This window comes from Myotis yumanensis, unplaced genomic scaffold, assembly GCF_028538775.1.
Source record: "Myotis yumanensis isolate MYYU_CA2020_CCGP unplaced genomic scaffold, mMyoYum1.0.hap1 SCAF_16, whole genome shotgun sequence".
Classification (NCBI taxonomy): Eukaryota; Metazoa; Chordata; class Mammalia; order Chiroptera; family Vespertilionidae; genus Myotis; species Myotis yumanensis.
In genome coordinates, this window is record NW_027223767.1 from 17,847,408 (window position 1) to 17,861,590 (window position 14,183).

A 14,183-nucleotide genomic window follows, 5' to 3' on the forward strand; every position below is an offset into this window, starting at 1 on the left:
ACAAACACACACACACACACACACACACACACACACACACACACACGGCTACAGAGTGCAAAATGATACAAAATGTTACGAATAGGTGAATTGGGATAAAATGTATATAAATATTCTTTGTACTAATCTATAAATTTGAAATTATTCCCAATTATACAGTTTAAAAAGCCACAGAAAATTTTAAAAGCCTAGAACACAAAACTAAATATTTTCCACTATATTCTTCACCTACAAAAAATAAAATGCTATAAAATCCTATATAGCAATGATCAAATCATTTTCATGCCTATCTAGTTAATGCATTTGCATTAACTATTACGTTAGCCACCTCATAAAGTTCAAATCCTATAAGAGCGAAAGGATGATAAAAAATACATAAGGCAAAGGAAAGGCATTAGCAGTAACAACAACAGAAAAGCTTTCATTTTTCTATTCTAATACATGTAACTAGACAAAATGATTTAGAAGTGTTTTGAAGCACCTATCTTCCAAATGAACATAATTATATATTAAGACAAACTTGAGATAAAACTTATCCCAACTAACTTGATTTGCTTTAAATTTATAGACAATAAGGTCACAAGAGTAAATAGTGCTATATCAAAGTACGACCCAGTTTTAAAATCAGACCCAAATGCCCACATCAATATTTGAACACTCCTAACAATTTTAATATGAAAATAGATCTCCTAAAGCTGTATTTTAATTTACTACCTTGTCCTTTATGAGAGAATATTTTAACACACAACACACACAACAGAGAAACTTACAGTTCATCTCGTTGTCTTTGGGACAGCACCATTTTGGCTGTAATGTCAAGCTTATTTGATATAGTGGTATGTCCCCTTCCTTTGGGAAATCAAAAGGCTTTGCAATCCCTGGATTTGTAATGAAATATTCCACTAAGTGACTTCCACGCAGGAGAAGATGATTCTTTTATAAGTGAATTCAACCAGCAACCAGGAGATATTCAGCAAGTAAGATTCATTCCACCTAAGGAAAAAGAGAAAAAAGATTATTTCATTCACTTAGAATTTAAATTACTTCTAAATTATTACTTGCAATACAACACACTTTCAAAGATGAGGTTTATTATGATGCTAATACGAATAGTAGGTGATATTTTCAACCTACTATGAAAATCAATGCCAAAAATATATAGTATTTTATGCATTTTAAATTATCTTTAACTAGAGGCCCGGTACATGAAATTCGTGCACTGGAGGGGTGTGTGTGTGTGTGTGTGTGTGTGTGTGTGTGTGTGTCCTCAGCCTGGCCTGCACCCTCTAGCAGTTCAGGAGCCCTCGGGGGATGTCCGACTGATGGCTTAGGGGAGCGAGCCTAAGCTGTCAGTTGGACACCCTTAGCGCTGCTGCAGAGGCGGGACAGGCTTGCCAGTTGTGAGCCTGGCTTCTGGCTGAGTGGCGCTCCCCCTGTGGGAGCACACTGACCACCAGGGGCCAGCTCCTGCGTTGAGCATCTGCCCCCTGGTAGTTAGTGTGCATCATAGCGATCAGTCATTCCACTGTGTGGTCTATTTGCATATTAGCCTTTTATTATATAGGATAGTTTCCAGCACTATTTTTATTTATTTTTTAGTTTTTTTGTTAATCCTCACTCCAGGATATTTTTCCATTGATTTTTAGAGTGAACAGAAAGGAGGGGGAGAGAAAGAAAGAGAAAAATATTGATGTGAGAGAGACACGTTGATTGGTTGCCTTCTGCACACACCCCCAGGGCCGGAAGGATCAAACTTGCAACCCAGGCACATGCCCTTGGCCAGAATTTAATCCAGGACCCTTTTGTCCACGGCCGACGCTCTATCCACTGAGACAAACTGGCTAGGGAAGCACTATTTTAAAATTTACCCAGTCTCTACCAGTCACCCACCAGATTTTGATACTAATTTTATTAAATTTCAAATATTAACATATAACTTCTCTGCCTGGCCAGTGTTGCCCAGTGGTTAAGCATCAACCTCTACGTCAGCCGTGGGCAAACTACAGCCCGCAGGTCGGATCCAGCCCGTTTGAAATGAATAAAACTAAAAAAAAAAAAAGACCGTACCCTTTTATGTAATGATGTTTACTTTGAATTTATATTAGTTCACACAAACACTTCATCCATGCTTTTGTTCCGGCCCTCCGGTCCAGTTTAAGAACCCACTGTGGCCCTCGAGTCAAAAAGTTTGCCCACCCCTGCTCTAGGTCGTGGTTCAATTCCTGGTTGGTCAGGGCACATGCCCAGGATGCAAGCTCAATCAACTGTTGGGGATGTGCAGAAAGCAGCTGATCAATGATTCTCTTATCATTGGTGTTTCTCTCTCTTCCTCTCCCTGACTCTCTAAAATTAATAAAAATATATTAAAAACAAAACAAAACAAAACATATAACTTCTCTAGAAGACAATCATTTTAATTTTCCCTTAAAGTAAAATAATAAAGATGTGGTACATATATAAGATGGAATACTACTACTCAGCCATAAGAAAGGATGAAATAGTGCCACTTGCAACAACATGGATAGACCTTGAGAACATTATGCTAAGGGAAATGAGTCAGTCAGAAAAAGCTAAGAACCATATGATTTCACTCATATGTGGGACATAAGACTGAAACTCGTGAACACAAACAGCACTGTGGTGGTTGTCAGAGGGAAGGGGTTGGAGGGTAAAGGGGGACGGTGACAAGAGATTTGACTTTGGGTGATGGGCACATGGTGCTATATACAGATCTTGTAACATAGAAACCCACACCTTAAACCTGTATGTTCATATTGACCAATGTCACTGCAATAAATTTAATTTTTAAAAAAATATATTTTATTTATTTTTTACAGAGAGGAAGGGAGAGAGATAGAGAGTTAGAAACATCCATGAGAGAGAAACATCGATCAGCTGCCTCCTGCACACCCCCTACTGGGGATGTGCCCGCAACCCAGGTACATGCCCTTGACTGGAATCGAAACTGAGACCCTTCAGCCCGCAGGCCGACGCTCAATCCACTGAGCCAAACCGGTTTCGGCTAAATTTAATTTTTTTAAAAAATATTCTAATTTACAAAAAAAGCTATAATCTGAATAAGGTATGACAGATGATTTCATAAAGTGTCAAAAGACACCAAACCAACCTGAAGTAACCTACAAGATTAAATATTAGTCACCAATAATCTTAGAATAGCTGATATTTACAATGTAAATAAACTATTTAGTAATCTAATGCCCTTAACTAATACATATAATCAAGAAATAAGTTAATATTTTTATTTTGTGTTCTTTAGAAGCATGCTTAAAAAAAAAAGAGAAAGAGAAAACAGGAAATAAAAAACTGAATGAACTACCCTAGATTTTATGTTCTCACACAGTAATCTAATTCTCTAACCTAGTTTTAAGATATTACTTAGTATTTCAGAGCCCCTTCTTTATACTTATAACACTATAAAATCAATGTATTGTGATCAGTTCAATTAGAGTAAATGTAGGTAAAAGAAAAATCAAGCTTTCTTAAAGAATTATTCTTCAAAGCTCCCAATTTATAAAAAGTTTGTCTTATCATGTATAAAAATAGCTAGGTAGAATTTTTATTGTATTTAGGAAATATATCTGAGACAATCTTACTTAAAATCCAGAGTACTGGTATATACAAAATTCAATCGGAAGGGACACCTTAAAGAAGTAGAAAATCATCCTCTAAATGAAATGAAATTAACATCTAATAGAGGGTCTGTGGGTCCACCAATAAATGTATCAAGAGGCACAAGATGGATGGAGGAGACAAAGAGCACTTCTTTACTACATTTCTCAAGCCTTAGCAGGCACTATTCCAGGCACCGAGGATGCAGTGGTAAATAAGCTAGTCCAGGAAAAATGAGCAAACCCAGGTTTTAAATACGAGTCCTGAATCACAAAGTGAACGCTCAGATATTCCCCATGTCAGCTTCCATTTAAATGGAGATCCTTCTCCATTGAGCAATTCTAGTAAATACAATCAGGGATTTTATTATCTTTAATGATTCTTCCGACCTGAAGGCCAGCTAGCTCAAAATGATAGCTAAAAACCATCACTACCACTATGTCTAAATCACCAAAATATGACTGTTAGTAATAAATTTGGGGATTGAGAACCAAACACAATGGACAACCCAGAAAACCATCCCTCTTTGTTATTTAACAATTCCTAGTTATTTAAGCCTCACTTTTCTAAGCCTTAATTGTCACCAAGTTAAAGCATCTAGGGTCTCATACACTCTGACAAAGGTCACAATAGGGTAAGAATAATTTGATGGTGGTGATTATTTGAACTGCCTACAGGTTTCTATTAACTGGGACAGTGTATGTAATACACTGACAGAGAATTAATAATATAAATCAAAATGAAAAAGGAACATGGCAAAAATCCACTATGTATGTACTTAGGTGTACCAGTTAATAATGCAGATTTTTTTCAATAGATGAAGTTACACATGTTGATATATCTGCGATTTGATATGTACGCTATTTTGTTGTATTGACAGCAAGCTTCAAAACTTCATATGTCAAATTTGCTGAAGGTGTTAACATCATAGATATTTTTAAGCTTAAAAATGTCGAATTTCGTGCCAAAAAAAGAGCATTTGCTGGAAGTTTTAATTCATTATTTTGAAGAAAAAGTTATCGTATACTTCAGGAAACTTATGGTGAACATGCTCCATCTCAAGATACTTGTGAACGCTGGTTTAAGTGCTTTAAAAGTGATGATTTTGATGTGAAAGACAAAGAATGTCCAGGTCAACCAAAAAAGTTTGAAGACCAACAATTACAAGCATTATTGGATGAAGATGCGTGTCAAACTCAAAAACAACTTGCAGACGTTGCTCAGGAAACAATTTCTGATCGTTTACAAGCAATGGGAAAGATTTTAAAGGAAGGAAAATGGGTGCCACATCAACTGAAAGACAAATGGAAAAACAAAAAGTCATCAGTAAATGTTGCTTCAATGGCACAAAAGAAAATCTTTTTTGCATCAAATTGTGACTGGCGATGAAAAGTGAATTTATTTTGAGAACCTCAAACGCACAAAATCATGGGTTGATCCAGGTCAACCATCAACATTGAATGCAAGGCCAAATCGCTTCGGAAAGAAGACAATGTTCTGCGTTTGGTGGGATCAGGAAGGTGTGGTGTATTACGAGCTTCTAAAACCAGGTGAAACCATTGATACTGATCACTACTGATGACAACAAATAATTAATTTGAACCACGCTTTGATGGTGAAATGACCAGAATGTGCCAGAAGACACGGCAAAGTAATTTTGCTTCATGACAACGCACCATCACACACTTCAAAACCAGTTAAAGACACGTTAAAAGATCTTGCCTGGGAAATATTAACCCACCCGCTGTATTCACCAGACCTTGCTCCTTCAGATTACCACTTGTTCCAATCGATGGCATATGCACTTTCTGAGCAGCACTTAAAAACATACGAAGAAGTGGAAAATTGGGTCTCTGAATGGTTTGCCTCAAACAAGAAAAGTTCTATTGGGACAGTATCCACAAATTACCTGAAAGATGGGGGAAATGTGGAGCTAGCAATGGACGTTACTTTGAATAATGCACTTTTTAAAAATCTATATGTTTTTATTGATTTCAGAGAAGAAGGAAGAGGGAGAGAGAGACAGAAACATCAATGATGAGAGAGAATCAATGATCGGCTGCCTCCTGCATGGAGCCCGCAACCCAGGCATGTGCCCTTGACTGGAATTGAACCCGGGACCTTTCAGTCCACAGACCGAAGCTCTATCCACTGAACCAAACCAGCTAGGGCTGAATAAAGCACTTTTGATGTCTCCTTGAAATTATCATGTTTCTTTGATTACAAAATCTGCCATTATTAACCGGTACACCTAGTACATTACATGGTCTAATTTAATTATGGAAAGACTGCTTCTCCCCCCAGAAAAGCAAATCAATGTACAAAATTGGCAGTACTGGAATACAGGGGTGATCTAATAACAATAAAAACAAAATATAAACAAATCAATGAATGTACATTGAATGTATACTGATGTACTATTGCATAAGTTAAAAAATTTTAAATATGTTTTTATTGATTTCAGAGAGGAAGAGAGAGATGGAAACATCAATGATGAGAGATAATCATTGATGAGCTGTCTCCTGCATGCCTCACATTAGGAATTGAGCCCACAACCCGGGCATATGGCCCGACGAGAATCGCACCATGACCTGCTAGTTCATAGGTTGATTCTCAACTACTGCATAAGTTAATTTATTAATTCAGCAAACATTTACAAAACACATACTATGTATGTGCCAGGCACCAGGTTAAATGAGGGGGGGAAACTTGCAGTAATGAAGGTGATAGATGATAGGGATTCACACTAGCATAGCAGCAATATCTGAAGAGAATTAGATGAATTTAAGTTATTTACCAGGGAAATCTTACAAGGTTGGTGACTAGATGTGGGCAAGAAAGTGAGAAAGAAAAGTCAGCCAAGGAGTCTAAGGTAACTTCCAGAGATTTCTGGCTTAGAACTAAGTTGAACAAAAAAATCTGTGAGGGGATGAGGAAAGTATGATTCATTCCATTTTAGATATGTTAACTCCAAGGTGCCTGTGAGATTTCTAGTAGGAAGTTGTACAAACAAGTCAGGTCTGAAGAGAACCAACTTACAGAAATGAAGGTTTAGTACTTATCAATTTAGAGATGAAATAATTGAAGCCATGACAACGGATGAGATTGTCCCATGGAGAATGTGTACAGCAAGAGCAGCAGAGCCAGGAAGAGCAACACCAACACTTAAACACAACAACAACTACAACAAAAACCCTCGAATTTACAATTGAAGCTAAGAAAAAGCAATAAAGGGGTAAAAATAAAAACAGGAGAGAGTATGTCCCAAAAGCTCTCTCTCTCTCTCTCTCTCTCAAATCAATCAATACATTTTTTTTTTTAAAAAAATGGAACAAGGAGCTAAGGGAAGAGGAAGAGAAAGGAATATGATCCACATGTACAAGTCTTACACATAAAGATGGGTCACCTCTTCCACTATGTTAGAAAGAAAAAAAGATGCAAATTTTTTTTAAAAAAAGATTTTTAATTGATTTTTAGAGAGAGAGGAAGGGAGAGGGGGAAAGGGAGAGAAACATTGACCAGCTGCCTCCTGCACCCCCTAACCAGGAATCAAGCCTGCAACCTGGGCACATGCCCTGACTGGATATAGAACCGGCAACCCTTCAGTGCATGGGATGACACCTAACCAAGCCACACTGGCTAGGGCACAAATATATTTTTATATTTCAGGAAAAAAAGGAAGTAAGGTCATTTGCTGAGTAGGCAGGGTAAGGAAGAAGGCTTTAAGAGGCTTGAAATAGCTGCTATGGAGAGCAAAGAAATGCAACAGGAAGAACATTTTTTATTTTTATTTTTTTTAAAATATATTTTATTGATTTTTTACAGAGAGGAAGGGAGAGGGATAGAGAGTTAGAAACATCGATGAGAGAGAAACATCTATCAGCTGCCTCCTGCACACCCCCTACTGGGGATGTGTTGGCAACCAAGGTACATGCCCTTGACCGGAATCGAACCTGGGACCCTTCAGTCCGCAGGCCGACGCTCTATTCACTGAGCCAAACCGGTTAGGGCAGGAAGAACATTTTTTAGATGGGAGACTGAAATTTTAGTGGCACCAATGTACAAAGCCATGTGGTTTTTCTTTACTAAGTATGTACAGACTGGCTGCAGACACAGAAAATATGCATATTTAGAGATCTATGGTTGGGCTGAGGGTTTGGTAGGAATGTGTGAGGAATGCATAATCAAGAGGTGAAATAATGGATCAAACAAAACCTAAACTGCATTGTGCAGAAAGTAAAAACAGGAAAGAAAAATAGAAAAGTAGAAGGATCAAGAAAGCAGGTCTCACCCGGCCAGGGTGGCTCAGTGGTTAATCACCAACCTATGAACCAGAAGGTCACAGTTTGATTCCTGGTCAGGGCACGTGCCTGGGTTACTGGCTCTATCCCCAGTGTGGGGTGTGCGTGAGGCAGCTAATCAACGATTCTCTATCATTGATGTTTCTCTCTCTCTTCTCTGAAATCAATAAGAATTATATTGAAATAAAAAAATAAATCAATAAGAAATATACACCTCTGAGAACATGTATATATTGTGCAAACTGGATTTACTAAAATAGTTTAAGATGGAAGTAACTGTGGATCTTAACTAGACCTATACATTAAAACCACCTCATGCACCCCTCCTCACTTCCCACACACAACCAACCACCTGAGGAACTTTCTGAATATAATCATGATGGGGCCTTACCCTCAGAGGTTCTGAGGAGGCATCTAAATTTTTAAAATTTCTTCAGGTGATTTTTATGTACGTGCTCAAATCATAGCTAGTCCTAAAGGGTCAAAAGCAATATTACAAAGGGACAGTGTCAGAAAGTATTAACTGGGATCCATAGACAATTATCAAATTGTGAGGCCAAAGTACTAAGATTTCAATGGTAATTACAACTACTGTCACTCAAATTCAAAGAAATATTTACAATGCAGGTATACCTTAAAGAGATCTATTAACAGGAAAAAGAGGTCAAGCCAACATTATGATATAAGTAAGCATTTATCATTATAGTTAAGCTTTTATTAACAGTTTTTTTAATCCTTCAAGAAAATACAGTTGGCTTTCTCATTATATAATTATCTAATCTTCCTGGTTTATCCTAATAAAGATGCATTCTTTTACATGTATTTACATGTTAACTTTGTTGCTTTTCATCTTCTCCCCTTGTATCTAGGCCAGGGGTCAACAAACTTTCTGTAAAAGTCTAGACAGTAAATATTCCCGGTTTTGACAACCTTACAATTTCTGTAGCAAGAAAACAACAATAAACAATATGTAAAGTAACAGGTGTGTCTCTGTTCCAATAAAACTTTATGGACATTAAAATGTGAATTTCATATTATTTTTTTAATCCTCAACCAAGGTTATGTTTTTTCCATTGATTCTAGAGAGGAGGGAGAGGGAGAGAGAAAGAAACAAATTGTGAGAGAGAAACAGCAATCAGTTGCCTCCCGTAGGCACCTGGACTGGAGATAGAACCTACAACCGGAGTGTATGCCCTGACCAGAGAATAGAACCCAGGACCCACCAATGCACCACAGGATGACACTCTAATCACTGACCCCACCAGCCAGGGCCAAATTTCATATCATTTTTAGAAATTAATAAGTTATAATTTTAACTTTACAAACTATTTTACAAAATAAATTTTATAAAAATCTTTATAAAGTAAAATTGTACAAAAAATATATATTTTTTGCTTTTTTTCAACCACTAAAATTGTAAAAAAAAAATCATTCTTAGCTCACAGGCTGTATAAAAACAAGTAGCAGGCAGGATTTGGCTTGCCAGCCATAGTTTGCAAACCCCCTAAACAAGACAAAAAAGATAATAATAATAATTTCACAGAGTTTGTCAGGCAGATTAAATGAGTTGACCCATGTACTTAGAAGAGTGCCTGGTACATAGTACTATCTGATTTTATACATATACATCACTCTTAGTTTCTATGTCTCATCCATTTTCTTTAATACTACTTCATTGTGTTAGCCTAACACATTGAACGTTTTGCCTAAAATTTGGTTGTTACAAGAAAAGATATTTCACTGTTGAGGCAGAAAAAGTATGCAATTATGACTCATTAGCTTTTCCTAAAAACTAACTTTCTAGCTCTCTCAAAAATTCAAAGTAGCCTACCTAACCTGGTGGCTTAAGTTGGTTGGAGCATGGTTCCATACACTAAAAGGTTGCAGGTTCAATTCCAGATCATGGCACATACCTAGGTTGTGGGTTCGATCCCCAGTCAGGATCCATATGGGAGGCAACCAAGTAATGTTTCTCTCTTTCTCTCTCTCCCACCCTCTCCCTCTAAAAATCAATAAAAACATATCCTTGGGTGAGGATTAAAAAACAAAAATGGTCCAAGTAAATATATTTACCTGTAATGTACCATAGCATTAGTACCATTACCCTGAACCTCAGGCATTAAAATAACAAATAAAAATACTTACTAAGACCTCAGAGGAGAACATAAAGATTCCTAATTTTCAACACCCGAACAACTGCTTTTAGGAAGGACTTGTCTATAAATGCATCATTACATTATAACCAAGACAGCTTACAAATTCAGGTTTAGAGTATCTTTTCCTTTAGGTAACTAGTCAATTTAATTAGTCAAAGTAAGTAGAGATCAACATCATCAAGATGTCCATACTACCCAAAGCAATCTATAGATTCAATGCACTCCCCTTTAAAATACCAACGGCATATTTCACAGACCTAGAACGAACTTTCCAAAAATTCATATGGAATAAAAAAAGACCCCAAATAGCGGCAGCAATCCTGAGAAAGAAGAACAAAGTAGGTGGGATCTCAATACCAGATATCAAGCTGTATTACAAAACCACTGTTCTCAAAACAGCCTGGTACTGGCACAAAGATCAATGGAATAGAATAGAGAACCCAGAAATCGACCCAAACCACTATGCCCAATTAATATTCGACAAAGGAGGCATTAACATACAATGGAGTCAAGACAGCCTCTTCAATAAATGGTGTTGGGAAAATTGGACAGATACATGCAAAAAAATGAAACTAGACCACCAACTTACACCATACACAAAAATAAACTCAAAATGGATAAAGGACTTAAACATAAGACAGGAAACAATAAAAGTACTAGAGGAATCCACAGGCAGCAAAATCTCAGACATATGCTGAAGCAATTTCTTCACTGATACTGCTCCTAGGACAATGGAAACTAAAGAGAAAATAAACAAATGGGACTACATCAAAATAAAAAGCTTTTGCACAGCAAAGGAAACCATCAACAAAACAACAAGAAAGCCCACTGCATGGGAGAACATATTTGCAAATGTTATCAGGGATAAGGGTTTAATCTCCAACATTTACAGGGAACTCATACAACTTAACAAAAGGAAGATAAACAACCCAATCAAAAAATGGGCAACGAACCTAAATAGATACTTTTCAAAAGAAGACAGAAGGAAGGCCAAAAGGCATATGAAAACATGCTCAAAGTCACTAATGATCGGAGAGATGCAAATCAAAACGACAATGCAGTACCATCTCACACCTGTCAGAATGACTACCATCAACAAATCAACGACAAGTGCTGGTGAGGATGCGGAGAAAAAGGAACCCTTGTTCACTGCTAGTGGGAATGCAGACTGGTGCAGCCACTGTGGAGAACAGTATGGAGTTTCCTCAAAAAACTAAAACTGGAACTCCCATTTGACCCAGTGATCCCACTTCTAGGAATATATCCCAAGAAACTAGAAACACCAATTAGAAAGGACATATGCACCCCTATGTTCATAGCAGCACAATTCACCATAGCTAAGACTTGGAAACAGCCTAAGTGCCCATCAGTAGATGAGTGGATTAAAAAACTGTGGTACATCTACACAATGGAATACTACGCTGCGGTAAAAAAGGAGTTCTTACTATTTGCAACAGCATGGATGGAACTGGAGAGCATTATGCTAAGTGAAATAAGCCAGTCAGAGAAAGATAAATATCACATGATCTCACTCATTTATGGAATATAATGAACAACATAAACTGATGAACAAAAACAGATCCAGAGACAGAGAAGCATCGATCATATGTCAAACCTTAGAGGGAAGGTAGGGGAGGATGGGGGTAAGGGAGAGAGATCAACCAAAGGACTTATATGCAAGCATATAGGCCTAACCAATGGACACAGACAACAGGGGGGTGAGGGCATGAGTGTGTGTGTGTGTGGGGGGGGGGGGGGTAATGTGGGGATAAGGACATATATGTAATAACTTAATCAATAAAGAAATTAATAAAAAAACAAAGTAAGTAGAGACTCTCACCCAGCCTGGCCCAGCCTAATACTAAAGTATGAGTCAAAGAATGTTAAGGAAAAGCTACACAGAATGCAGGGGAGGCCATTTATCTTCAGAAAGGTATAATGAAGTAGCATTCCACATGTGGAAGTCTTCATTAAAATGTTTTACTTTGGTATACATATCCCTCACCCATATATCTTGCAATTTTCCATTCCCCTTTAAGATTCAACCTGAAGGAGGCCAATCACCTCCTGTGAAGCCCTCCCTGGCCAGCACATTCCCCTTGGCAGAGGTAGGCACCCTCTTTGTTAGTCTCATTGTGTCATGTCCATATAATACTAATAGCTACGTTTACTGAATGCCATTACATTCTAAGTCCCTCTTCTACAATGTTCAATTCTTCCAACACCCAGCAAAGAAACTAATATCCTTATTTAACAGATGAGGAAACAAGTTCACTAAGGTCAGGTCATGTATCCAAGGTCAAATAGCTAGGCAGTAGCAGGACCCAGATTTAAGCCAGGTTTGGTTTTTACTCCCACATAAATGGTTTCAAACAGCAGGAATGAGAACAGAAAGGAGGCCAAACAGGCAGGACTCCCTTTTTATCTGTTTATGTATTGGGTTTCTGTGCAAGAGTTTTTGGGTAAAAGTTTACAGTGCTAAGATAAATTTGAAAAATCACTGATTCTATCCTGTGCTGCCTCCCACATTCTTTGTAACTAGACACATGCTATGCTTAGTACCAGACTGACCTCCTTAGGAGAAAACATTGAGCTGAATTTCTTTGTTGTTCTGGCACTCAATAAATGTTTGTAAGGAATCAAATTTTGAAAGCAAGACTTTCCAAATAATTATATTTCCACAATAATAAGGCAATTTTAACAACTAACTTAAGGGCATAGCAATTTCTAGTTCATAAATTCTTTCAAATATATTATCTTCTTCACAAGAAAAACCAAGCTAAACTTTTAAAAATGCTTTCCAAAAATGGTACAGTAAACACAGTTTGATTTTAATATTATCCAACAATGACATACAGTATTGGCAAAAGAAATCAACAATGTTTTATTTTGTTTTAACTGCCATACTGAAATACTATTAGAGTTAAACCATATAAAACTGCCAATAATGGTAACTGCACAGGTTAAACCTCATACTTATCAGTGGTATTTAAACAGCATTAGCAAAGTTCTCAGCAGCTAGCATAAATAGCAAAACTGGTATTTATTTACATAGTTTTGACAAGAAAATTAAGCAGAGTAACTCCCTCCTCTGATTTCATAGTTCTTTGTACATACACATATTTAAAACTTCTCACAGTACACTGTAATTATCTATCTGCCTTAATAGTGTCTCCTCAAAAACTGTCCTCCAAAGCTGCAACATATTTATTCCTTGTTGTATTTCTACCAAATATCATGGTAATTAACACACAAGTAGGTATCTAGTGTTTTTAAATGACTACAATAGGCATCATAGTAAAACTAAAAATTTATTGTGTTTTCGGAACTAAAGATGCAAAGTATCACTTTATTCTCATCCTTTTTGTTAAATTCAAAAAAACCAAAATCTGAAATATGGGCAAACATCAAAGCCCAGCTGTATGGGGCTGGTTTTGATGTAATTTTTTTCTTTTTAAAGCTTGAACACCATCGGGCTGGTGAGGTTCAGTGGTTGAGTGTCGATCCACACATGAACCAGGAGGTCAAAGTTCAATTCTCGGTCAGGGCAGTCAGGGCACGTGCCTGGGTTTCCGGATCCATCCCCAGTAGGGGGAATGCAGGAGGCAGCTGTCATGATTCTCATCACTGATGTTTCTATCTCTATCTCCCTCTCCCTTCCTCTCTCTGAAATAAAACAAAACAAAACAAAAAAAACACACAGATTGAACACCAATTAACGTAAGAGAAAGTAAGCCAATTTTTAAAGCCTGTAGAAAAATCAATTGGCTGTCTTAACTTTATACTAAAATTTTTTTTAAAAAATTAAAGAACTTTTACCCTCCCTTAACATTGACATTACCCTCTGGTTTCTGCCTACAAATGCTACATTTTCAAGTGACAAACAAACATAGCTATAACAGCTCTTAGATCTGATTTTTATTTATTTATTTATTTACTGTTTTTATTTTTTTAGATCTGATTTTTTTTTTTAAGTCAAACATGGTCACACACAAAAATCCATTGCCTTAAAACAAGAAGAAAAAAAAGCTTACTAATATTTGCAAGCATACAAACAATAACAGAAGATATACTGTTCTAGGGGCATTTTTAAAGC

General features: G+C 37.0%; 1 protein-coding gene across 2 annotated transcripts in view; it reads right to left on the minus strand.

The window, feature by feature from the left end:
* The window catches only part of PAFAH1B1 (platelet activating factor acetylhydrolase 1b regulatory subunit 1), a 70,504-nt gene that overhangs the window by 39,033 nt on the left and 17,288 nt on the right, over window positions 1–14,183 (minus strand). For both annotated transcript variants that reach the window (XM_070394265.1, XM_070394266.1), the window contains exon 2: window positions 771–993. In XM_070394265.1, the coding sequence (XP_070250366.1) occupies window positions 771–802 (32 nt within the window). In that variant the 5' untranslated portion in view covers window positions 803–993. The remainder of the gene's footprint in view (window positions 1–770; window positions 994–14,183) is intronic.